This window comes from Oxyura jamaicensis, chromosome 6 (genome assembly GCF_011077185.1).
Source record: "Oxyura jamaicensis isolate SHBP4307 breed ruddy duck chromosome 6, BPBGC_Ojam_1.0, whole genome shotgun sequence".
Lineage (NCBI taxonomy): Eukaryota > Metazoa > Chordata > Aves > Anseriformes > Anatidae > Oxyura > Oxyura jamaicensis.
In genome coordinates, this window is record NC_048898.1 from 15,965,690 (window position 1) to 15,992,914 (window position 27,225).

General features: G+C 39.4%; 2 protein-coding genes across 19 annotated transcripts in view; both read left to right on the forward strand.

Moving 5' to 3' along the window:
- The window catches only part of USP54 (ubiquitin specific peptidase 54), a 77,816-nt gene extending 74,471 nt beyond the window's left edge, over positions 1-3,345 (forward strand). For all 10 annotated transcript variants that reach the window (XM_035329438.1, XM_035329436.1, XM_035329440.1 and 7 more), the window contains 2 exons: positions 957-1,143; positions 1,904-3,345. In XM_035329438.1, coding sequence (XP_035185329.1) covers positions 957-1,143; positions 1,904-2,562 — 846 coding nt within the window. In that variant the 3' untranslated portion in view covers positions 2,563-3,345. The remainder of the gene's footprint in view (positions 1-956; positions 1,144-1,903) is intronic.
- Positions 3,346-12,917: 9,572 nt separating this feature from the next.
- PPP3CB (protein phosphatase 3 catalytic subunit beta) overlaps positions 12,918-27,225 on the forward strand; it is a 46,690-nt gene continuing 32,382 nt past the window's right edge. For 2 of the 9 annotated variants that reach the window (XM_035330563.1, XM_035330560.1), the window contains exons 1-2: positions 12,918-13,354; positions 25,714-25,914. In XM_035330563.1, coding sequence (XP_035186454.1) covers positions 13,285-13,354; positions 25,714-25,914 — 271 coding nt within the window. In that variant the 5' untranslated portion in view covers positions 12,918-13,284. Of the gene's footprint in view, positions 13,355-25,713; positions 25,915-27,225 lie in introns of those variants that run through there. The other 7 variants (XM_035330555.1, XM_035330557.1, XM_035330561.1 and 4 more) reach the window with 5 other exon arrangements.

Here is a 27,225-nt window from a genome sequence, read left to right on the forward strand (position 1 = left end):
TGGATCTATTTCTTGTTAAGTACACTTAAATTTTTATTGGAAACCAACTGCAAAATAAGTGTAGAAGAGTCTGAGTTGCAAAATCAGTCATGTAGACTGGCTGATGTGATTGTAACTTCCTGCTGTGTACAGTAAGTTAAGAATATATAATTAAACTTCCGAATGTTTGCTCCTCAGCATACTTTATTGAGGTCTTTCATGCATACCTGGAGGTGCTGCCAGAAGCAGTCAAAAACCTCTAGTTGTCCACCCCTCCCTCTGCTGAAGATTTTTGTCCCCACAACAGAAGCAGTCAATAGGATGTCTGTCTGTCACCACTATTCAAGTTAATCACTGGGCTCAAGTCAGTGATGGTTTGTTATCATGTTCAGTTATGCAATGATGGGGGAGAGGACGTGCATCCTATTTAGCCAGCTCTGCTTTGGGGTGAGTAGCTTCTAATAGAGTGTGTATGCTGATACAGTACTGGTAAATGCTTCAACTGCACCAGACTCTTCAGTCTTCAATCAGAGCTCTCAGTAAAGCCTGCTAGAAAATAAAAAGGATCAGAAATACCCTTATTTGATTTCATGGCTTGTGTAGTATGGCATTTCCAACTCTGACTGACCTGCTGTTGATCTGTGGTTTCAATTTGTGAACCAAACCTTCATGATTAATTTGTATGTGTTCTTTATCTCCTTGGTATATTTCAGTCTTGGTATATACCAAGTTTCTTTGATGTATTTCTCCAGGTATATTCAAATCAAACAATCTTCTTAAATAGCTTGCAACTGCAGTAAAAGCCATACTGGATTGATGCAGTTTTTATTTGTATTTCTTTTTCACATACAAATGCATGTTTTTTTTCCCCAGTAATTCATCCCTTTCCTTGGATCAGCACCATTGTTGCTTGATTCAACCCAACTCTGTGTTTACTCATCAGTTTGTTTTTCTTCTCCTTTCTCATTTTATAAAAGGAAGCACCAAATATGAGGAAAATGCCAATGGAAACCAGCCACCGTTCCTCCAGCTCCACTTCCCTTCCTTTCCCCCACGATCCTCCTGTGTTTCCCTTTGATCCCCAGCACACCCCAAACCAGGTGCAGCACCCACCCCATGATGTACTGATGCCCAGCATGGTGGGCAAGGCACGTAAACCGTCAGGTAATCACAGGACTTTTCAACCTCCTTCATGATGAGAAATGTTGCTGAAATATGGCTATGCAGGTCTTGTCTTTCATAATGTTTCACCATCAGCTTGAATTCCTCCAGAAATTTGGAAGGATGAAACACATTCTTTTTCTCCTTCTCTGCCTTTTGGCATTGTCCACTTAGCACAGAATCACTGAACGTAACAAAAGTGAATTATCTTTATGGAAACATTATAGTTACTTTTAATAAGAAATCATATTCACATTTCTATGAGGTATTTAGCGCTAAAGGAGCAGTAAACCCCACCACTTTTTCCTCATGTATTAGAGTACTTCCACAAGCTGCTCATTCCAGCAAATAACATGTGTAATTGTGCTAATAGAAATAACTAACTCCTGCATTTTTTTTCCATATGAATAAATTTCCCTGTGGAAGACATCAAAACCAATTTAATCTACCAGCATTAAAATACTTTGGGCTTCTTGATGACACGAGAGATGGCTGTTAAAGAAATCTTTTGCCTTGTGAAGTGTCTCGTGGTAACTGAATTAAGATAAGGAGGAAATGCAGAAAGGAAAGTGAATGCTTAGAGAGGGTGCAATTAGCTTTTATTCAGAATTCCATGTCAACCAGTAACTGGATGTATTAGTGATTTAGTTTATCTTCTGCTGCATGTTGGCCACAGCTGAAAGTTCTGTGAGGAAGCAACAATACACGAAACATAACTGAGCAACCTTTGTGTGTTGTGTTTGTTTTTATTATCTTCCCCCAGGAGATCAGAAGAACATCATCCAGAAACTTTTGGTTGTGCCTGACAGGGGTGAAGCTTTCCAAGGTGAAGACTACCCATGTGTGGCACTGAGCTATGGGAGTCTCCCTTGTGCACCTAGAGGCACCCTCTCCCAGGGGCAAAAGCCTCTTGTTAATTTGCCTGTAGGAGGTGGAGCATCAAATGTCTCTGGCCATTGGCTGAACATGAGCTACCCCGCCAGACAAACAGCCACGTTACCAGATAAACGAATGATGCTCTGGGGGAAACACGCTGGCCAGGCAGGCAAGAGTTTACAGGAAGGCTTCCTCCAGCAGCCTTTGCAACATCAAATGCGTGAGTCTTATGCCATCGGTTGCAGGCTGCCAGCCAGCACAGACTACAGCACTTTAAGAATGCCGCATGAGCCTTCATGGGACCCCAGTGCCCTGCAAGGCTGTCCTGTGCCCCCGTCCTGTGTTAAGGCCCCGGGTCCAAGGAGAGTTGATATGCCCCCAGATGAAGACTGGCGACAAAACAGCTACACCCCTCAGCCGGGCAGAAGACGGATGCTGCCACTGCATGTGAAAGACGGGAATTTTTCTTCTGCTTCAGAGACGCACAGAAATATGCTGGCTCGAGCAGCAACAGCTACTGGCACCATGCACAATAATGGCTGGTGAGGTCCTGTCCACTCTGTGCACCCTGATAAGTCACTCTGAACAGTCTATAGCTGTTGCTATAGTGTGGATTACGTGGAGACAGCAAACTCTTTCAATCAGTATCTGCCAGTTTTGTCTTAAAATGTAGCTATACAATATGTGGAAACTAATTGCACTGTATTTCTTTTCTGACACTACTGAACTGCTGTCTTGGATGGGGAATCTTAGCTATTATAGTCCTGGCCTCTCCTAGCAAAAAGTGCTGTAGGAATGGTAAATGTCAGGGGCACTGGTTTACGGGTAAGTTCAGAAGTATGTGCATGTTTTGAAGGAAGATGGCCATTAACGAGAATACATTTTTAAGGACTTTTTCATGAAATGTAGCTTTGGTAAATTCTTTGTGTACAAAGCCAATCCTTTTGTTTTCCTCTCCTTCCTCACCTTGTTTCTTCATAGTGGGAAAGAAACAAAAACTTACCAACCTTCCAGGTTCTAGTAAATCTATACTTGGTAGGCTGGCAGTTAGCAAATCAAACCCAATTTTCAGTGTGCTGAGATCTCAGGCAGAGATCACAGCTATAGTTGCTGCTGAGGAAGTGGTAGGGAAACATTGTTCATTGGTAAACCAGAATTTTCCCCACTTCCTTAAGGCAAACTAACAATGCTTCAAACAGAAAAGACTGTTAATGCTGCACGCTTAATTACACCATTGTAAACACAGAATAAGTTTTAACTATTTTAGTGTCAAACATACTTGCTTTTGTAAGTATTTTTCAAATAAATCTATGAAAATAGTTCTATTCACCTGTCTGTTTATGAGCATTCTTTGCTATTTGCCTTTACTGATCAGTTGGCCTGAAATTGCTGATTGATTTTCTTATACGTTGTGTGAGTTATTATACTTCATTTACAAAATGTATGTAATCAGTGCTTAGCTAGATTGAAGGATGTCATGAAGATGTAATTTTGTTCTGAATTTGATGTTTAACACTACTGTGCTTAACTTTTCCCTCATAACAGGCAGTAATTAACTGTCCTTTGAAATGTGTTTTCAGACATCTTAGGAGGGATGTGGGGGGTGACACTATAGAATCTGTGCAAAATGAATGCACGTAGGATTCTTCATCTTGTACAGCAGGGTCATTAGAAATGATTGGTGTAGTGAGAAATCTCACTGTAATAAGAGTTGAAGTCATATTCTTGCACATGCTTTCAGATGTGGTGGTTACAAGTGATTAAAACTTGTACTGTTACATGCTTGTATAAAAACTTGGCATGCAGACTGTGTCCTATCCCAGCCAGTCAGCAGAAAGTCTAGACTGCCCTCTAGTGCATGGTTTTACTCATCTGTTCTCAGTGGTGGTCTAGGTGAGTCTTTTAATCTTCATTTCCAGTTAATTTCATGATTTGCGCCTTGATACTTGATGAAATTTCATCTGTTCTTGCTGTTTAGTCTGAGATTGAGTTTCATTCATTTTACTGAATGTCGTTTCTCACTTCTAAATAATACCTGTGATGTCCATTATTGTTACAATTTCATGTAAGTACATGGTGTTCAATTGTGCATTACATTTGGGGTTATGTGGCCCTCACTAGCTCTGTGGCAGGACACACTCTTCTTACACCCCACCATTCCTGAAAAAAAAAAAAAAGCCCTGCCTAATTTTGACCTTTTCACAGAACATTTAGCCAGTTTAATGTCATGGAACTTTTGACAGTGCCATTGTTCTTCTTGCTAATTCTTTACATATAAATCAATGGATCAATGGAGTGTTATTATACTGAAACAGCTGTTTGATTAAGGTTTGTTTCCAAGGAGGTGGAACTGTTGGTCTCTTTGGCTACACATGGGCACATGATAATGAACTGTGAAGTTGCTAGCTGTAGAAGGTACAAGCCTGCTTTTAGGAAGTAACTCCAGTGCAGAGGTGAATGGTTGCATCGTACGCAACTGATAGAAACATTCCTGTTACAGCTGCTTCTTTCTTGTTGTTAGATTCCTTTTACACAAATCATATCACTGTAGACATCAGTCCCTGTTTGTTTTCAGCTTTATTTATTAACCTTTAGCAGTCAAAATTACAGTAGCCCCAGGATTCAAATGAAGACATAGGTATTTGACACTATGCATGCTATACCTCTTTAAAAAAAAAAAAAAAAAATCAGATCACAAAGTGAGGCTTAAGTAGCCTTGAGCTCAATAATTACATAAAACAGAAGTCCATGGAAACAAATCTCTAAATCACATCTTAAAGAAGCAAAATGTAGAATGAAACATTTGCGAGCAAAGATGATGTATATGCTTAGATTTTATTATAATATTGTAATCCTAGCTACTGGGAGGGAGGAAGTACGCTTCCAGAAAGCTGTGCAGAATAATCCTGAGGTGAGGCAACTCCTTTTAATCATACTACCACTGGTGTTATCTATTTTTCTTTAAAATGGAATTGTTTTTTTACTCTGTCATCGTAGTTCTAGGTACCAAGTTTCAAAATCGATTTGTAAATCTCCTATGTATATTAATTGCTTACTGTGAAATTAACTGAACTAGAGGCCTGAAATGGACAAACTGGAACATAACCTCTGAAATATTTCCATATCGAGCAGTATGCTAATATATCAGAATAGAAACAAACTGAAGTAGATTCAGTTGGTGGGGAGGAAGAGCAAAACTAAATAAACAGTGATTTGGTGTTAGAGCAGTAGTAAATATGTGTAAATATAATTTTTTTCTGTATGTGGAAAAGGAGCTACCTAGCACAGTTCTTTCTCTTGAAGGCAGCAGAGTATGTGCACACTGTTCCTGGAAATCATGCTCGGACCTGCTGAACATGTGATTTGTTCAAGTGGAGCATGTGCTAGAGGGACTTACCAGTCATTCAATTCAAGTGAACCATGCTTTAGAGAAGTGAGCTACAGAAGCGTGAGGTATGTGCCTGGTCCTTCCTAAACAAAGGCTGCAGCACCCACATTAAAACACATGGTCTTTGGGAAGACGGAAGGAACCGACTTACTGACATTTTCTGTTTCTTAACATTGCTGACAGTGATGGTTGCGGAAAGAAGTATGAACTGTAGAGAGTGTTCCCAGTAATTGGCAGTCACACATGTTCTGCATTTCATGTCACTTCACACATTTACATATTTTTCTCAGCGGGAATGAACTCCACCTTTTTTCATGACTGAGCAACCTGAACTATGCACTGAAGTGAAGAATAAAAGGGAATAGCTGTGTATCTTTTGGGGGAGGGGATCAAGGTGAACGTGTGGGGAGAAGAGGAGGAGGGAAATAAGAGGGGGTGGGTGGATTAGAGTTGGAGGAGAAATAGATGGATAGGTAAAAAAAAAAAAAAAATGAGTTACAAGAACACATGCATTACATCTCTTCACTCATAAGTCTCCATCTTTTTTGGAGAAATGAGTCAATTCAGACAGACCCATTACTTCCTTTTATTACTTTCTTTTAATGGATGGATTGCTGGGCAGAGAGGGTCCTTAGCACTGTTCTGCTGTTGAAGCTTTTGGGAAGGGAAGACTGATGTAGAGAGTAGGCGATGTTCTTTATAAGACTTGAATAATGTTCATGCCGCTGTAAATTAAACTATGCAGAAACACGCTACATATCACTGCTATATGTATAAATAGTCAATGGGCAAAGAGTGTAATAGTCAAGTTAGTGTTTATAGCAGCTGGGGCGGAGACAAAATGTGCTTATGTTTTTACAAATCACTCATCTGCACTAGTTGTGTTTTGGAATTGCCTACCACCGTGCTGTTTGCTGCTTAGCACTATGGGTGGCAAAAAGCAAAAGTAAGATTTTTTGCCTTCTGTGTTTGCTGCCACTAGCATTCTATCACTGTGTAGTTCAGAACCTTTTCAAGCCTCATTAGACATGTCTGTAATGCTCCTTCCATACCAGTTCTACAATTACTTTCACCAATGGAATTAACTTTTTAAAGCTTAGGAAATGTTTTAGGCACATTAGACTGATTTTTTTTTTTTTTTTTTTTAATTAAATCCTACTGCACTACCACTGAAATTTTCTATCTGCATCATTCTTCAATCAAGGAATTTTAACACTTTAAAACAAAGCCACCTTCAAAATAAAGGGGGGGTGGGGGGGAAGGCTATTTGATGCAAAAATAAGACCAGTTATACAATCACTTCAGAACACTGCAGAATATGTTTTGTAGTATATTTGTGGAAGCATATACAAATGGATGAGTTCAGCTGAAGAAATCTAAACTTCTTTAAATGGCATCAACAATTTCTTTTAGTATTCATGCTTGGGTGAGTGAACGCTAAATAAACCGTTAATCTTCTTGCTCATAAGTATATTTGTAAAATAACTTGAACTAGCTTTACTGCAGGATGGTTACTGTGAATTTAGGATGGCCCAGTCCCAGATGATTTACCAATGAATCATAGGCTTTATGGGTATATATGTTATTAATGAAAATAATTAAACATTCCTGTGAAAAGTGAGTATAAATGAAGCTGCATTTTAATAATCAAATCTGAGAATCATTTCATATTGTTAAGTTTTAGTTTAACTTTTTTTTACTAGTCTGGCAAAGTGATTTTGATGACAGTCTGCAGTTCCATATCATTCAATTTTTTACTCAAAATTCGTACTAATTAATTGCTATGTGATTGTCATTTGAGGGAATTCCAGACATAAAACTACTGCTGATTAACTATACAAGGTTACGTTAAGTAGATTAAAGCACATCAACAGCATGTGCATGTTAACGTGCAATGTGTGAAGTGTAAACAGTATCTGAATGCAATTAACTTGCTTTGATTTATTAATTTTGATGTAGTAACCTTGAATTACTTGCTGAAATGTTGCACATAAAGCTAGTATAATGAATGCTTGTTTCTTCCTCTCTTGTCTGACAAGTTGATAAATATTTGTAGAGCATAGCTTATATGCTATTTGAAAAACCCCTGGATTTTGCTTGCAGTGAGGCTACTTGTTTCATTATTTGAAAATAATTTGCTTTCAAAATCCTGTAATACCAACACAGCATACTAAACTTTTCAGTTTCTCATACAGGTTCAGACTGATTTTTTAAAAAAAAAAAATACAAAATATGTTAAATGTAAATGAGTGTTATACCATTGAGTCAGCTACAAGTATTAGAAATCCGGTATGTATTTCTAAGTATATTTAAGAAGAAATAACCAATTGTTCATGACCCCATGTATTAATCGTTTCAAATTGGGTGAAACAATCTATAACTAAATTTTCCATTTGTTTTGGTAGTTCACACTTAGTTTCTCGAGATAGATGAAAAAGCCTCAGTTGATGTTAAAGAACTATTTCAGCGCTATAGACTGGTTTTGGTGGACTTCCCTTAGAGGTTTAAAAGAAGTAATGCTGTAGCTGATACAGCAGTTAGGTGTTTATGATACCTTAATCATCTGAACATGAAGGAGGGTCATCTCATCAGCCGTTTATTATGAAAAATCAGTTCTGAACACAATGATATAATTCATATGAAGAGCCAAGACAGTACAGATCAGAAAATAAATGTAAAAAATCTTCCCATAGCTTGAGGAGAAAAAACTCTACATCTCTTTAGTGGCTTTATACGTTTCTAGTTGTATATAAACTTCTTGGGACAAAATACATAGTAGAAAAGCTTTAATCATCATGTGGAATTATTCTGGGATATCCTTTTCTTCTTTCATTTAACTATTAGTCATACCCTCAGGTTTTTCCATTTGTGAGGGTTATTTTTTGCACAATTTTATTTAAGGCACAATTTTATTTAAGCTATCCAGTCCCAATGGATCAATTAATCCCTATTAATGCATATTAATATTTAATGGTATTTGGTTTCAGTAGCTTGTTTAAAAAGTTGCAGAGGGGTAAGATGAAGGCATAGCTGCACGGGATTTGGGATTTCTTTTATCTCAAGGACATCTTGTAACATCTTGTACATGGATGACCATGACTCATCGAAGTAGGAATTCACACATTATAGTTACATATAGTAAATCATTTTACGTTATAGCTTACATATAGTAAAGCAAGGTGTTTTTTAATTATATTCTCCAATATGTAGGCCTGCTTACCTTTAATACTTTGTCAGTTAAGTCTCATGCTTGTGGAGGCTTAAAAAAAAAACAACACTAGAGAGAACACAAAGGAGGGCAGCAAAAAGCAGAGTGAACTCAATTTTTAGAGTGAGTAGAGGTGACTGGCTCATAGTCTATTAATATCATCAAGGTAGTAAGATAAATGAAGAGAGGGAATTGCTTAGTCTCAGATGGTAGGAGAAAGAGCAATAGCTTAAGGCTAAGGAAGGAAGGAAAAGTTTGAACTAGATAATGAGGGAGGGGGAAGGAATGCTTTAAGCAGAGCAGTTGAGCAATGTTTTGGGAAATCGAAGGAAGAGTTTGAGGTACCATCACTGCAGAGGTGTGAGATTTAGAGTTGTGGCTGATACATTTTGGCAAGAAAAACATCACCTAAAATTCTAGGTTTGTTCTATGCAGGTGGTACAGACTGGATTGCCTTAGCCTTTTTTTTTTTTTTTTTTTTTTTTTACATTTGTGATATGATATGTGAAAAATGATGGGCCTTGACTAGCTTTTCAAATGTAGTCTACTTCTGCAGCCAGTTTATAGAGGTAACCAGAAAATGAAGGAAACCTAGGGAGTGCAGTAGGCCAGAACTGTAGTAAAGTTGCTTGTAATTTATACTATAAACTCTTTGATAACATATTTTTTGCTTTTTAAGTCAGTGCAGTTCATCAGTATTGGATGAACAACTGTGAAACCTTGTGGCCTTCTTTATTTGTGGGGGTGCCAGACAGCTACATTGCTGGCCAAAACGTTTTCCTTATCCATGATGACATACCGTAACAGCATGGAGAGCACCTCCCCCCCCCCCGGCCCCCCCAAAAAAAAAAAAAAAAAAATCAGTTCCCATTCCAAGTCATTAATTTGTTTGACATTGGCAACTAGTGTATTGCAGTGATAACGATGCTGGAGAAAATGGCCGAAGACTAGGCTTTCAACCTTTTAGAATGATGCTGTAGTGTTATGGGTAATAAGGTTTGCCATAAAAACTATCTTTGGACAGCAGGGAAATCTGATGTCTTCTTCAGAGAAAACTTCACATTGGATACTTGTACAGTACAGCAATGTGTCAAAATGTATTTAAAATGTGGCTGAGTCAGTCTCACAGTTACCATTTCTGGCAATTCAGAAAGGACGGTTTCTAACAGTCACTAGCAAGAGTCAATGAAATGGAACAACCTCTTAAAAGTTTTGAAGTTTTCTCTTAACGTTAGTCTCCTGCTTATAGCACATCTTTCCTTCTCAGACCTGGTTTATCTCTGCAAGATTTGCTCTACGCATCTTTCTCCTGGGATCTGGAATACATCTCTCTCTCTCTTGTGATTCAATTTCTTTCTTAGAGTTTTCAAAAAGTCCTCGTTGGGTAATTAGATGATTCTGGGACATTGCATTGTGCCAATTTTAAAGATATATGGCTGTTACAGTCAGAGGGGACTGTCCTGATCATCTGACCTCTTGCATGTGATGGATACAGAATTTCACAGTCATTTTTATGCCTAACTTGTGTCTGAACTTAAACATCATTTGTGGTCTGAGGTGACTATTTACTTAAAATGCATTTTCTACTATATCTTTTACTACTTAGGTATGATAAAAATCTAGGTTTTAACATGACACCTTCTTGTTTAATAAATGACTGTTTCCCATGGTGTAGAATAAAATGGATTGGCTTGATTATTCCCTGTGCTTCTTGCTGATTTTTTTTTCTCTGTAATAAAAGCAGTTGTTCAAGCAGTAGTCCAGTGCAGGCTAGAGAAAGATGTAGTATACCAGTTAAAATAGCAATTGGGCTTTTTTTTTTTTTTTTTTTTTTTTTTTTTTTTTTTTTTAAGTAGGTATTAAAATGCGTGGAATGAAATGGCCACTTGGTGGCAAAGTGGAATGGGAAATAAAATGTAATTCTGTTTTTTTCAGAAATGCTTTTATTTGTCTGGCATTTATGGAAGATGTGTGGTAAACTGAGTTTAAAAGGCACATTGATTTCTACTTGCAAGGCCACGTTTCTATTTGTAATTGTGTTCCTAACTTCCTACAGTGATAATGCTATTTGTGGTTCTAGCACAAATCGTGGTTCAATGAAGACGAGATGTACTGAATCAAACAGCTTTGCTTTCACCATGAAATTACATTAGTTGAGCTAGGGCACTGTTAATGCCCCTTCAAGAATCTCTAGCAGATTTAGAGATAACACAACATGAAGACTCCAATGGTAAGCTAACGGGCTTGGGCATGACTCTGTACTTCTGTGTTTATCACTAATACAGGTTTTGGCATTGTCCTAATGAAAAAGGATCTTCCTTTGCGTTTTAATAAGGCATGATGGCATATATTAAAAAGAAATAACTAACAAAAATAAAAACCCAAAGTAAATGTGCTAGCTAACTTCTCTATCTGTTGTTATTCAAAAATAGTCATTCAAGTTATTTTCAATCTTTTAAAGACCTATGGTTTATAGGGAGACACAATGCCATTCATCAGACCAACCTGATATATTTAGGCAGTGGGGGAACAGCAAGCTTTCTTCTAGATGAGCCTTTTCCTCAGGTGCCAGGATATCACTAGAAGCATTTCAGTTTGCAGGGCACTCTGGAAGCTCCTCCTGCCACACCATCAGAATATAATAAAACTGTGCTAAGCTTTTTCCTCAGCCAGACTTCTGACTGTCAGCCCCTTTTACTTCATACCCCAAGGGATAAGAGGCATGTTGGCTTTAGGCTCATGAGAGAAGAGAGTAACTGAGAGGCATCTCTTTGTAGCTGCACTTCAGGTACAGAGGTAATTCCTGGCAACACCCAGCAAGGTCTCAGGTTCCCTGTGTTTAGCATTGTATGGACAACTGAATTTCTTTGAGAGTCTCTGTTTCACATTGTCAAACATTGAAACTGCATTTATTACTGAGCTTCTCTTGATTCTAAATTCACTGAAAACACTGAATGAATTCCGCCTCTCCTTGTTCCAGCAGATCTACTTTAAGCTAATTCAAAGTCAATTGGAGCAGTATTTACTTACTGCCCTTCCTATCCTATGCTCTTGCTGCATATTCTGATCTTATGGGTATGGATGGTGTTGAAGCAAATGATTTTTTTTTTTTTTTTTTATTTAAAAGCCATGCCCTTTAAATCGATTGTACAATGACAGACATTTGCTGAACATGTGGTATGAAGATTCCTACTACTGGAAAGCGTAATGATTAAACGTAGAACACTGATCTAGGATTTCTTTTGTGATACTCAGTGTCTTAAGTGTGTATATTCACACTTTTTACATATGGGTATGAAATTAATAGAGTTCTGTTTTCAAAAGCTGTGTTTTGAAGTCTTACATGTTCCATTAATAGATAAATAAGGATTATAATTCTAATTCCCTTAAATAGTTCTCATTCCCTTAAATTTATCAACTGCTTCTGATGAATGTTGTAGAGTGATATGCCTTTCACAATTTTGTTTATGTAATTTAAAAAAAGGGGGGGGGGGGAAGGGCAAGATCAAACCCAACTCTTGTATTAACTATCAGTTTTGATGTATTTTTGGTTATCAACCATGAGCTTTTCATGCTGAGGATGACAGATACTTACCTTAGATGTTATCCTTACTTTTGCCGTGTTCCGGTGAACCTATTACTGATTGTGTTAAATAGTGTGCACAACTCAATGCATCTCTTACACATTTTTTTGTATTAATAGCTGAAATAAAAAGCAGCAACTTTATTGATATATGATGCAGTGATATAAATACAGTTTTATGTTTATGCTTAGATGTTTGCTAGCTCTGTCTGGGTTTCTTAGCTGACTCTACAAGGTAGCCAGGCATTATAGCCATGTGCCAAGGTTTTTATGTTTTGTTCCATAGCTGTGCTCTCATAGCTCTGTTCTACAGCCCCTACGCTTCAGGATACACTGAACTAAAGGAGGCGAGAGCGTGAAATTAACAGCTGCTGCAAAGGAGAGCTAGGACTACTTAAATTGCTGATTTTAAAAAAAAAAAAAAAAAAAAAAAAAAAAAGAAAAAGAGGAAGGATGGTCTTAAATCTCCCTTGCCCTGGCCCCGGCAGCCCCCTGTGCTATGCCCCGCATCCTGCGGGCCCGCCCCCCCCTCAGGCCGCGGGCACAGGTGCGAGGCAGCAGCCGCCTCACAAAATGGCTCCCCGCGCCCGGCCCGGCGCTGAGGGGCGGCCCCGCGGAGCTCTCCATGGTGGCCGCGGGGCCGGGCCGCGCCTCACCCTCCCCTCCCCGGCCCCTCAGCCGGGGCAGCCGCCGCCGCCCCTCCCCGCGGCGGAGGCACCGCCCCGGCGGGTCGCGGGTAGCGCCGCGTCGCGGGGAGTTTCGCCACGCTCCCTGCCGGCCGCGCTGGCGGAGCGGGGAGTTTCGCCACGCTCCCGTAGTCCCCTCGTGGGGCGGCGGCGCGGTGCATGCCGGGCCCGAGGCGGACTGACTGTCCCCTGGCTGCGCGAGGAGCTGGGAGCCGCGCCTGCCGCCATGTTCCGCCGGGCCGCCGCCGCCGCCGCCCGGGGCCTCTAGGCGCCCCGAGCCCCGCCGCGCCGCCCCGCTCCCCTCTCCCCGCCGGCCCGGGGGCGGAGGAGGCGGACGAAGGCGCCGCCGCGCCCAGCAGCAGCAGCCGCCGCCGCCGCCAGCGGAGCCCGGCAGCGCCCAGCGATGTCCGCCAAGGAGGGGAGCAAGGTGCTGCTGCTGCCGCCGCACGCCACCAGCGAGCGCGCCGTCAAGGGTGAGCCACCCCCGGCACGGCACCGGCATCGGCGGAGCCGCGGGGGGGGGGGGGGGGGGGGAAACAGGGCTGCGGGCGGCCGGGTGCCGGCCCTCGGCCGGGGATGGCGGCGGGGGGCAGCCGGGGAGAGGACGGGGGGCAGCCGGGGAGAGGACGGGGGGCTGCAGCGAGGCGGCCTCGGTTTGCGCGGAGCCGGCCCTAGAGGCTGCCGCCGTGCGGGGCTCGGAGCCCGGGCGGGCGGCCCCCGGCTCGGCGGCGGAGTGGGGTCGGGGCCTGTGGTGCCCGCACAGCCCGCCTGGGCGGCCCCGGCACGATTACGGGTGGGCTCCATGGGCCGGGGGCTCGCAGCCTTCCCCCCACAGCCTCGGGGCCTGGCCCTGGCACGCTCTGCTCCCCGCAGGGCTTTGGTGCTGCCCGCACGGCGGAGGTCCTTGCTCGCACCCAGTGACAGCGCGGAGGGAAGGCGGTGGGAAGCCGCTGCCTCCTCTGCTATTGGTTGTCGGCCTCGCTCCCAGTCGTGAGGAAAAAACTCGCCGTGATCTATTTCTTCCCGGCCTTCCTGGTATCGGGATCTCATGGGGAGGCTTTAAAAGCCTAACGTTATGCTTCTCAGAAGAAAAAGTAAAACGTCTCAAAGTAGGCGCATCTATGTCAAACAGATGATCTGGTGGCCAAGATGCCGTAGAACATGAAGATCTGTGCACCAGAGCACGCTGTGCCTCACTTTAGCATTTTGAAGAGAATATTCCTTTGCAACTAAAGTGCTATGAACATTTCTTGCTAGATCTGTATCCCCAGTGAAGAGGGTGCCATTGGTGCACTTTAAAGAATTCCTAATTTTTGTTATTTCAAATTGCGGATACGCTCCCAGAGGCCCGATGTCACCCTCTATTTACCTGTGGCAGTGTGGGCAGTGGTTTGAGGTAGCAGACCTGGACAATCAGAAATTCATGGCTGTATACAAAGCGGCCTGTTTTGAACATTGAAATTCCAAAGAACACACGATCTAACCGATTTCAAAGGAGAGGAGATCTGTTTGTTTAACTTAATAGGGGTTCTTGAGAAATGAAGAGGATGTTTTTGTCTTCAGCAAGGCTTAATCAGGGCCTTGGAATCCCATAGTATGTTTTGGAAATCAGCGTGTTTTCCAGTAGGCTGGAAACCTTCGCTCACAGTGAGTTGTTACTCATTTTGGATTGCTTAACTTGTTGATTTGTTTGAACAAATTGCAAGAGTAAAAGTAGAAAATGGTAGAACTAGTCTACAAGGAGCTTGTATTAATTTGTGCTGTTGATGCGAGACTGTTAGTTTCACATATGGTATGGTGGGTATGGTGTTCAGACTTGCTGAATTTTTGTACCTTTACAGCAATCCCTTGTAACAAATCTAAGTTCCTCAAACAATGCAGGAGAACTATTGGTAAGTGATTAGCTACTTCAGAGTGCACTGGAATACCTGCTGATTTCCAAAACCTTAATAGTTCAGCTTATTAAATGCTACCTATGCATCTGGTTGTTAAAATGGTAGTTAAGACCTGCTTCATTCTGACAGGATTACAGCCTGGGGGTACAGTATTTCTTTGAACCTGGGTGTGTGGGATACAGAACTCTTGTAATCAGGCTTGATATCGTCATCTGACATAATTACAGTCAGTTAAATGTTCACATAGCACCATTTTTCTGTTCTTTCTGTTGACCTGTCCTGTCTATACCTATCATGCTGAATCATTGGTTTCTGGAGAAAGCCTGGCCAGCTGTGCTAAGCTGTCTGTGTTCTTTGTAGGAAGGACAGGTTTTTCCACCACCCCCCATGAGATGCAATGCAGTTTGAAATATTTTTTTAGACAGCAACCCCAGGGGTGCAAGATTGCAGGTTATGTCAGCGCTAAGCGGGAGTATCTATGCAACAGAAATACATTTGTTGAAAGCATGTTAAAATGTGACATCTCTGTTCGCAAATAGATGTGTTACCTCTCACATACCAAGATATGTTTGCCATGCTCCTACCTATGGTATGGTGAATAGATTACAGATGGGGTGGTATGCTTTTAAAATAGGTGGGCCCTCTGCTTTTGTCAGGACAACACTCTATACCAGGGGACCTAAAAGTATTAATTTATTTTAATGGAAATGTGTGCACTGAGTGGGCTGGTGAAACTGTTAAAGATGAGTTTAAATGGTTAAATAATGCCATTTTACTTCATGGATGCTTATGAATCATTGTTGAAATTGGTGCTTTTTGTCAGAAGTATCAAGTTATTTATTGATAGCTACTAAAGAATTTATTTACTGGAATAAGTTTTTGAGTTTCTTTTTAGGGGAATAATTTTTCATCAAAAAAATAGAAATAACTATAGGACAAAAAATCTACAAAGGTGTTCTGATTTTTTCGTGCTGCCAGTTATGTTTCCAGGAAAAATATGTTTGGGGAACCCAGGTTTTCTGACTCTCCTTGCTGAGGCATTTCATGTATAATGTCTTAGGTCCTTGAGAACACCTGCAGAACTTGGAAGACAAATGCGGTAACGTTACCTGTATGTCTGTGCCACAGACTATTGGTCAGTGTTTCAACTTTCATGCTCTCCAGGTACTAGGTCTTTCTGGGAGGAAACGTGAATTCAGGATTTAATGCTCACTGGTGTTTGCATTGTTTTATCTTTTGCTTTTATTTTAGCTTTATTTTTCTTCCTCTGTATTACTGGGAAAGGGGAAAAAGTAACAAACCATCAAAGACAAGAGGCCATGAGAAATTAAATCCTTGATCATTAATAATACATGTTGGCAGAAATGGGCTAGAGATGCTCATCCAAGAAAAAAAATGGTTAAATTATCTTATCATCATTAACTAATCTTTTCTAATAAGGTAGGATAATAACTAGGCTACACCTCCCCCCATTATATTTTGACCTGTATATTTAGCTATTCATCAGAGGTGCGTCTGTCTGGAAGAGCACCTGAAATGTTCAACATTGGGCATATAGATAATAAATGATAATATGATAATAAGCATAATAATTGCTTTAAATATGCAGTGTATGCAGTCTAGCTGTGTTGGTCTGGCATGCCTTCCACATGCGAGTTGTATCATCACAGATCATTGGCTGCTTTTATTAAATGTATATAAAAAGCTCAAGCTGTCTCTGTTCATTTCTCAGTTAAAATGTAATTCGTACTTGAATTTTTTCTTACCAATTGATGGGTAGCTATAGAGTTGAAATGTGTAAAGTCAGTTTGTGGCATTTGGTTCCCAAAAAATGTCTAGTGGCAAGGCTTTTGTTGCTGCCTTTGATAGAGATGAGAAAAGGTACATGTCTTCTTGATTCACTGTTTTCTAAGGTGCCCTCTTCATCCTTGAAGAATGATACTTAGCGTTTTGTTGCCTTGTGGAAGATGGCACTTTCCTCTATTATGTTCTGTCAAAATCACAGGAAAACCACCTTTTTAAACTGCCACTGATATTTAACTGCTGTATCTGGTTCTTTTCTTTTATGTTTTGTGGTGATCCTGGAAATGGCAGGGGTGAGCCTCCTCTGGTGTTCCTTTGCATGAAAAGCACCTGGGTTTGTCTGACCCACCTGTGAGCAGCTACGCAGCAACGTGGTGCTTGGAACACTGCTCTTTGTCTGCTAGGAATGTCTCAGCAGGATTTGGGATGCAATCCGTAGTACCTTGTTGCTGAGCTAGTGGAGGCTTTTTGCTAATTTGAAGATGGTGTCTGTTCTTCTGGAAATGTGAGACTTCAGTCTTCCTTTGTTTTGGGTAAAAGTCATGATGCAGTGTGGTAGGCAAACAGTCTTTGTAGTAACAAAATGACAACTTTATTGAAGCAACTATTCAACAAATCCCTAAGAAAAGTAACTCATGACTTAGCCCTGAGCGGATCCTAAATTAAGATACCAATAGCTACTATTTAACAATGACATCCATGTAGGAGAAAAATAAATCACTCTACTATTGAACTTCAAAATATGGAGTCTTATTTAAAGAAAAAGAACTGGTAAAAGGATAAAGGCTTACAGGCAGCATGAAGACTGTTAAAAATATAGTAAAGACACTTAGAGTGCCTTTATACTGCTGGTCAGCACTGATTCTGAAATAATCCAGGAAAGCAGGAGAGTGAAGAGAACATTAAGAAGTCATGCTTTGAAAAACCATCACAGTTCTGATTTGGGAGAGGAAATGGAATGGAACTGAATTCTGACAAGTTAGTTTTCGGTTGGCCTTATACTTTGTTTTACATTTCTTGAGAGGGTAATTAGAGTGAATGAATCTTAAACAACAACAACAAACCAAAACAAGCAAATAAACAAGAACAACATGCATGCCTTAGTTTCAGTAGGGCCAGCTGGCAGTTGAGGCTTGGGATGGGAAGGCCGGAGCAGAAATCTGGCAGCTACTTTTGTCTGCGTTTGTTATGTAAAGGCCTAACAACTCTTTCAGATGAGTCAATTTTATTTTATTTTATTTTATGCTGAATGGGACCGAAGAATTCTCACTGAAATGTAAGTGGTTTCAGAACATATCAACAATATGAATGTTTTTTTTTGTTTTGTTTGTGTTTTTTTTTTTTTTAAAAAAAAAAAAACAGGACCAGAAGATATTTTTCTAGTGGCACTAATGGAGTTCTTTGGGGTTTTTGAGTGCAAAATTGCTCATCTATTTTCCATAGCCTGTGGCATAACTCATCTTCCGAGTCTGAGAAATGGGGCACAGCAGCATTTTTAAAAAGCTCCAGATTGCGCTGAAGAGCTGTAGATCAGTAAGTTTAATTTAAGCAGACTCATAGCACTTGTGAAAGAGTAGACTAATTCAGTCCCTGGCAGAATATAGTATTAAAGAAGAGATGGTACGGATTTCATAGAAGGAAATCAAGAGAAATTGTTGGATTTTTTTTTTTTTGCAGTAGCCAGTAGTCTGATTGATCCAGGCAAAACTGTTCATTGGGTTCCCTCATCAGAGTCTTTAAAGTAAGCAAAAGAGGAAATGTCCTCTTTTGGATCAGAATTAATTGGGAAAGATGATAGGCAATAAACTTACATGCTTGAGGGAGATTAACGTTTGTCTTCAGTGCTCTTTAAAAGTATTCCTAAATTGTTTAGAAAACAGAGCAAATAGCAAAATAATAACACACACTTGGGCTAGTTAACTTCCAGACGTGTTTCAGAAGGCATTTGTTAGACCGAGTGACTTGGCAGCAAAGTTTTAAGAGGCACTGTTGTGATAAAGGCCAAGGAGCAGAGACTACGAGGGAAAGAGCAGCCAACGTTTTGGAGATTGGGGAACTCAGGAAATAAATGGTAGGGTCCATATGGATAGTGTTCGGAAAATACTAGCTTGGTGGCAGTTGAACAGGCTGATGGGAATGTAGTTTACCAGAAGATCATAGAATCACAGAATGGTTTGGGTTGGAAGGGGCCTGAGAGCCCACCTAATTCCAACCCCCTGCCATGGGCAGGGACACCTCCCACCAGACCAGGCTGGTGTCCCTGCGTGTGGCAGGAGGGTTGGAATTAGATCAGTTTAGAGAAAGCACCATCATCCATTATATACCTCTTGGGTTATATGTGCATCTTCAACAGTAGGGTGTAATTTTTGGTCACCCTTCCTGCTTTTCTGCTTTATCTAGAGGATATGTTCAGCAGAACAGAGTGCCTTTTATGCAGGATGGAACTAAAAATTACAAATCTGTGACTTGGAAAAGGGGTAGATGAGTAGGGGGTGGTGTTGGATATTGCTTACATTGTGAGTGGTATTTAATGGAAAAGATTAATAGGTAACAACTGCTATTTTTGTCTCCCTGTGAAAAGGAGAAAAGCAGTACATTTTTTTTTTTTTCTGAAGTGAGTATAAAGGAAAGGTGAAATACTTTTTCATGTAATGTGCAGTTAAAATTCTGGAATTCATAGCAATTATATGCATTGAGTGCAAAAGGTATAAAAGTATCTATTGAGGGTCTGAGCAAAATACTGAAAAGTAGTTCTATTTAGCGGTCATAAATGTGATGAAACTTACATTTGGAGGAAATCCTTAAACCACCCTGCTTGGAGAATGGAGTATGGTGAGGGAAAGAGCCATGAATCCGTCAGTGCCAGAATCACATTTAAGCACTAAACAGTCTTTAGGCATAGCACACTATGGTCATTTTTAAGGATGCTCCTCCCATTAATGATATTCAGACAAATAATATTTTTACTGAGATAAATTTTCAAGAGTATTAATCAAATTAATAGGAAAATTACACAGCATAGAAGGTATTATTATTAGGACATACCAATTGTTTCATCTGAGATTTAAAATTTCATGGAACTTCTAAGACTGCAAGTACATGGTATGTAGAAATAAAATAAATAGTGCCTGCAGTGCTTTTGTAAGGTTTCAAGGTTTACAGGGTCATTTTTCTTTGCTTTAAGAATTCTTGACATTGTAGCAAGAGACATGCCTTTAAAGAAACTTGAGTAAAGGGATAATTTTTGTGGCATTTAGGAATAATACCATAATTCGTGAGGAACTGACTTTGCTGAATCTATGCTTTGTTGTTTGGCATGAATAGGGAAACTTGTATCTTTTGACGACTATTGATTCGAGCTTTCTGGTTCAAGCAGTAGATGCTGCCCTGTGTTTGTGCTTAACTAATGTTTTCAAGGTTGCAGGTCCATAGACCAACTGGGATGTCTTCATGCTATTTCTTTTCAAATCTGTCCTGCCAAGTGCAAAAGGATAATTGGATCTATTCTGTCCTCATAGGAGTCATGGGTGCTGCACTTCTTTGTTCGTTATAGATGTTGGTATAGAGAGGTGAAAGCTTCAGGGACAGACTGGAAGATTATCTGGGAGTTAGGCTTTGTGCTTCTTCTGAATGCCAGTATGTAAATATCAGTGCCTTTCTAAAAACCAACACATGCACCTCTGCCACCCTTCCCTTTCCAGCCCCTCACAAAAGCCGACAGAACACAACCAAACAGCAAAAGGGAAAACAGGCAACAATGCTGTTGTGGTAATAAACCAGTTGGCAAAGTGAATGCTCCTGGCCCATCTTCACAGGACACCATAGTTGTACTGAGAGCATCCATCCAAAGCATAGCATGCGTCTCCGCAGCCTGACGTTTCACAGATACCTGCCACCAAGGCATCGAGTTGTGTCCGTGCGTTATGTTGCAAAGGCTTACACAAACACTGTCTGTGTTAGTAACGCTGGTAATGGGAACTGCAGCTTGATCCGTGAAACTAAAAACACTCTTAGAAAAATGAAAACTGGGATGTTGGGCATGCTTTTACAGCCAAAGCTGGGTTTATGGAACATGTCGTGGAGTCCTGATTATAGGGAAAAAAAGGCTAGTTTACTTTCAACGGCAGAGAAAATTGTTCAGTTTTAAGGCCCTAGGAGCAGAAAATACTTTGGTTGTGGAAATGGAGTACCTTGTACGGTTGATCCCTGATGCTTTTTCCTACCATTTGTCTAGCAGCTTTGATCTCATCTTGTTTCATGAGCCTGTTCCAACAGAGTGCCTCTGATGCAAGCCAGATTTAACCACCGTTATTAAAATGGGCATATATATCAGTGTGGTTTAAATTTACAGTATCTACACGTTAGATTTTATTAGCAGCTACTGTTGTACTGTAGCAGTTACTAGGCAATGTGAGATCTGCTTTGGGTCTCGAAGTAGCGTGTTTGTGTTAGGTGCCATACTGCACCTCTCCACAGGGATTAGTATGTTGGGTGAAGTGCCATGCTAATGTAGCTTTTCTGCTTTTGAACCTCTTTACAATGTACTGCAAATAGATCCATTCAGCTTGATGCTAACTTTTGAATCTCTGTAGCATGCTTTTTTGTAAGGTATAAACGTACCAGAGGTTTGTAGAAAGTCTGTCTGTAGAATGAGGTTTAGAGATTTGTTTCTTGCTTTTGATATCTCTGTTCTAAGTAGTACTGCAGTATAAAGCAAGATCAATTGTTTTCCTCTTTGCAAATACATGTGGATATTAATAAAAATATCTCAACCTTTTTGCTAACAAAAAAAGAAAAATAACCACTTTTTTTCTCCAGGTTTAGTGTTTAAGATTTTGAATCATTATACTTAAAATTACATCATCCATACATATTTCAAAAGTGGAAGTGACTCATTTTGGCTGGTAAACAACAGTTTGTTTTAGAAAATCCAGTGTTGTTGTGAACCATGACATCACTGTTTTTACAAAGATCTCTACTTTCACTAATAGAATGTAGCCTGTTATTTTATACCACAGTGTGTACAGCTTTAGGGTTTCATCTCTAAATGCATATCTACTGCTTAGCTTTGCAGGGAGTGGTAGAAGGGAATCCTTTAATGACCAGCACCATATTATTTCCTTCGGGTAATTCCTCTTAATTACCATTCCATTACAGTCCCAAGAGCACAGGTTATGAACAAAGACTTTGAAACATGGATTATATTTCTGTCTTGGAATACATCACGCTGCAATCCTTTTACCCTAGGCTATAACATTCTATTACTACTTCATCAAAGGTTTAATTAAACCCATTAGTTTGCAGAAATTGTCTAAATGCTTCAAAAATTATCATACTTAACCTATTAAAATGTTATTTGTAATATTTTTTCAAAGGTGTGAGCTCTCACTATGTTAACTATTACTGAGACAAAAATTAAGTATGGATCTGAAAGAAACATTTTTTATAGTAAGTCCTGCCATTTTATTCCAGTTGGGTGATGCACATTAAAACTTTATTCTAAAAAATATCCTTCTTGAGCAATAGGAAATTATATATATATACATATACACATATATTGCAGAAAAGGATTCTGTTAAACTCTGAGGAACTGGTTTTAAGACTGTTTTTTTCATGAGACAAATAGAGCTTTATAGATGCCTAACTACTTCTGATACTAACACGATTTGGGGACATTAAGGATAATCCCTGGATATGCAGTTTTCATTTGAAATACAATTTCTGTAAATATATTAATTGAACTAATTTGGTACAGTTCTTTCCAGACATGAGATAGAAACTTCTGTTTTCGGTGTCACAGAAAATGCAGCTCGCTAATTGAACTCAACTACCAGTAGTTGTTAAAAGAGAATTATTTTTTATGCGCATCTGATCTGAAAAATATTACGTGGACATAAGAACTTTAAGAAAATTTCACCTGCCTTGTGCTTAGAGCCCTTGAAGTATTTCAGAAGTGTCACAAGGATGATGTTTCAGCACCATCTTCTTGAATGCTGCGGCCATTGGTAGGCTGCAAATCCGAGTGCTTTGCACAGGGGCAGTGAAGATCAGCTGGCCACAGGTGGTTCTCCACCACACCCTGATTCTACCAGAAAAGTCACCCAAAAGTGAAAAGAGTTGTCTTTCATTGAAGTAGGTCGTTATCCAGGAGTGATGCTGGAACTAATGAAGCACAATTTCTGCAAAACTGAGTCTTGGAGTTTGACTTTAGTTCTGGGAAGATACGATCACTAATGCTTTTGTGACAATTAGGGCAGGAGAAGCCTACCTCATGAGTTGTCTGATATCTCATAAAAGGGTGAGCTCAACTTTGCATTGCTGAGGGCACTTGTGGTCCCATCTCCTCAAAGGACCCGCCTGCTTTTGTAAGCTTACATGAACTTGCCACCTGCCAACAGACACCACGGCCCCATTTTAGTAACTGGCTTTCTCACCTACCGGCTCGTGTTGTGCGTGCTCGTTGGCATACGTTCACAGCGCGTACGTTCGGGTACTCGCACCAGCTACGTTCAGGATGGACCTAGATTGAGAAGCACAGGTTTTCTGTCAGTCTTAGCACCGGTGCTTCTTGTAACCTTTGTCAAGCTCAGCTCTCCAGGCTCTGCTCCTCACTTTCTCCATCTGAACTTTGGAAAGCATCGCTTCCTAGTTCTGGATGGTGCTATGCAGTAATGGGCTCGTGCCAGTACCCCAGCACTGATGCCGAAATCCAGTCGTGAAAACTGAATCTGGCAAAACAAGAAGAGAAACAGACCCACTTCATTAGATAATACTTTATTTGCAGTTTATGTGGAGCGGGTTTGTTCCTTGTGGCACAAATAGTGGATTATAGTGTGTTTAGAAAAAGGTGGGGGGTTGTCTAAAAATAAATTATGTACAGATAAATATAAATTTCCAAATACCGCAAAAATAACATTAAGAGAAGATTGCAAAGTCAAGCTCAAAAAAACAGTGAATGCTAGCATAGAGGTGGTATGGTCATAATTAAATGATGCTTCTAAAAGTGAATTACATTCCTGTCCTTCTGGAATGAGAGATTTCTCTTTTCAGAGACGGATTTCTCTTTGTAAATACTTGTTGTTCATGGAATAGAAGTCGTTGTCTTTTGATTTCTTAAATACATTAAGCTTGTTAGCAGTTGGGCTACATGGAATTTTAACACATCCAAATGAAGCCTGAGTGATTACTAGAGAAGGCTGGAAGGAAAGGCATGCCGTTTACTTTTCTTAGTAAAATGTTTTATGTCCAAAAACAAAGTGCCAAACTTGTTCTGCACTGTGTAATGTCAAGGCAAGTTTTTCAGCTTCTTCTGCTTATGAACCTTTATAAGAGGAAAAATAGACAATTCTGCAGTGTATTTTCTAATATAATTGACTTTCAGTGAGTGTATGTGTGTGATTTATGCATCAGTTGTTTTATTGATGGATTTTTATTACAACAGAAGGGTAGCAATATGTTACTAGTGATCTAGAAGTCAATTTAAATGAAGTCAGTGAACATCCTAGTATTTAAGCATTGATTCTGGGGTGTAAAGTTTTACTTTGGAAAGTAAGAAAAAAAATATATATATATATATATGCACACACTTTTTTCAGATTAGCTTTACTTCCTGTAACCCTGCATGAGCAGGATGATATTTGGGTGCACTGCTTAGTGGGAATTTCATTGTGAACCAGAACCAAAAGACTTGTGATACTTCCAGACATCTCCAACATTGTGTCTGGTGTATGGTCAGCCTCAACTCAGTTTAATTTTTTAGAGACAGTGCAACAAGAAAATTAGGAAAACAAGCTCAAAGAAGGATTTTCTATCCATAATGGTTATGCTGTAGGTTCCCCAAATTACAGATTTTTCTGATAGTATGAACTTGTTCTACTGCTTAATCAGTGGTTTGACAGACCTTCAGGCTGTCAGAGACCATCCTGCAGCCTTTTTGCCATTTGGGGCCTGAGGGAGTTGTTTCACCTTCACCTTCTCCATTAATGCTGTCATAGACCTCTGTTATAGTCCCGCCCCTTAGTTTTCATGATTTTAGGCTGAAGAATTGTAGCTTACTTTAGTTATTAATTTAGCAGAAACCATTCTAACTTCTTGTTTTTCTTTGTTCTTTGAATACCTTTTAAATTATTCTTTTCCCTGTATAAGATGGGTGAACCAGAAATACCTACTGCTGTTATCAGTTATCAGTGGCATAGTTTTATCTTTGGCTTTCTATTCCTTTGCTAATAATTGTGTTTTGTTGTTGTTTGTTTGTTTGTTTTGTTTTGACTTGTCAGTATGGAATATTTTCATAGAACAATAGGAAGGGCCTTGCTTCTGAATAGTAAGCTTATAATCTGTGATTTTGATGTGTAAAGCTAGAATTCATTTCCTTCATTAATTCTCATTCATTACTATTTAATGTCTTTTTTCTTTGTGCCATTCAGTAGCATGAATTTCTTCTGTACGTCATCCTAACCTGCCCTATGCTTCATTGTCCAGACTATTTGTTGTCATCTGAAACCTGCACTCCTTCATGAGTTACCTTTTTTTTTTCAGTGTAAGTTACAAATATGTTAAATAGCACAAATCCTAGTGGGACTACGTAGTGAGCTTCCTTTCCATGTGCTGGCTATTACCTCCCTTTGATTACAGTCCTTTAAACAGTATTGTATCCTTTTGTTGCTAGCTTTGGAGTTTTTCTTATTTGTTAATTTGATTATTAAAGAGTCTTTGATGATGGACATATTTTAAAATGACTTTTGCAAGTCTGAGTGGATATTAAATGGATCTCCTGCATCCCCAATACTTGTTGAGACCTTCAGAGAATGCCAGTGTATTTGAGAGAGATCATGTCTCTTCGAAAGGCAGTTTTGACTCTTCCAATGTTGTATATACTACTGTGCCTTCCAGCACAGTATATTTTATAGCTTCTATGAACTTGCATGTTATAGAGATTAATTCTTTTAATACATACACAGATAATACTATTCCATCCAGCTTTTAATGATGTCATTGAGTTGATTGATTGAAAGACAAATTTGCTACTTTGCATAGCAGCTGTTCCATGATAGATCCAGTTCTGTTCCCTCTAGTTGGAGTATATATTTAGAATTGCATTGATATGACTAGTGTTTCTTCTTTTTAAATTTTAGCTGTCCCTTTTCCACCAACGCATCGCCTGACATCTGAAGAAGTTTTTGACACAGATGGAAAACCCAGGGTTGACATTTTGAAGAACCACTTGATAAAGGAAGGTCGAGTTGATGAAGAAATTGCACTTAGAATCATCAATGAGGGTGCTGCAATATTACGGAGAGAAAAAACTATGATAGAAGTTGAAGCTCCAATCACAGGTAATATTTCTAGACGATTTCACTTAAAATTAAATTCAAAAAATGGTCAGATTTTTTCACCAGTATAGTTTCTCTTAAAAATTGTTAGAATAAAATTTCTCTATAATCTTTATGAATAATTTTCCACAATTGCATTTGGTTAGCAGTACTCAAGTGGTCTGAAAAAATATACTGCACATTATTGTGCAAAATGAAGGCATTAAACCTGTTAGGAAAAAATAGTGTAATTGGTATTATAATGACAAAAGAAAAAGTAGTTACATGCTTGTAAACTTTGGATTTCTAATTCCTATAATGGTGTAAATGGGAATAAAGACATCTCTCTGGAATAGCAAAGTGAGTTCATAATTATTCCGAAATCTAAATACTTGAAGAGAAGCTAATTGCTGTTGTTTGAAGCAAATACTGTGACCTGGATTTCTGAGTAAAAAACACACCTTATAGTTCCTCTCTAGGTGAGAGTGACGATTGTATGTAAAAGATTTCTTGTGAGGGTAGTCGTTCTGGAAAGTTGTAAGATTGTTTTAGCATCTTTAACACAACAGGACTAGCCTCATTGTGATACAAAACCAACTTTCAAGGTTTTGGGGGTATTTTCCTACTTGGGCTAGTTCTGTTTCTGTTTGACCTGGATAATTAAAGAATCACAGAAAGATGGCATTACTACTTTTATTTATAAGTAATCCAGACTTGTAGAAAATATTTTATATTACATAAATGTCATTTAAAATAATGCATGTAGATTTGATCTTTGTGTTCAAAGGATGGTCTTTAGTTTGAATATGCTATATCTTTGAAATGGACCTTTATAAAATAAGTGTTTCAAAAGCTTATTTTAGGGTGTCAGCTTGCATTAATTTGTTAGCATCAGGTAAATGAAAACGTTTAAATAATAAGTCATTATTACTGAAATATTAAAGAAAATTAAACTATTGAAATGGTAGAAATAACTAAATGAATGAACTGAGTCTCTTGATGCTCCAGATCATGCTCAAAACTACAGTATTTTCCATATGTTTAGAATTTTTATATTTCAGTTCATTCAGGTAGTTATCCTGAGTTACTGATGTATTGGAAGCTGAAAACGAGGGAAAGTTCTTGCAGTGTTAGAGTAAAAATCTTAAGAAAAGTGACACACAAGGGGATGTATTGTATTTGGTCTAATGTTTTATAGGTCACTGTGACAATTGGATTGCTCCAAGGGAATAACAACCTTTCAAGTGTGCCATATCTGATATTTCTTTAGAAGGACTTTCTTCCCCCCAAAAATTACTAATAAACACTGAGAGGTCAAAAGAGGCTGTTGGTAAG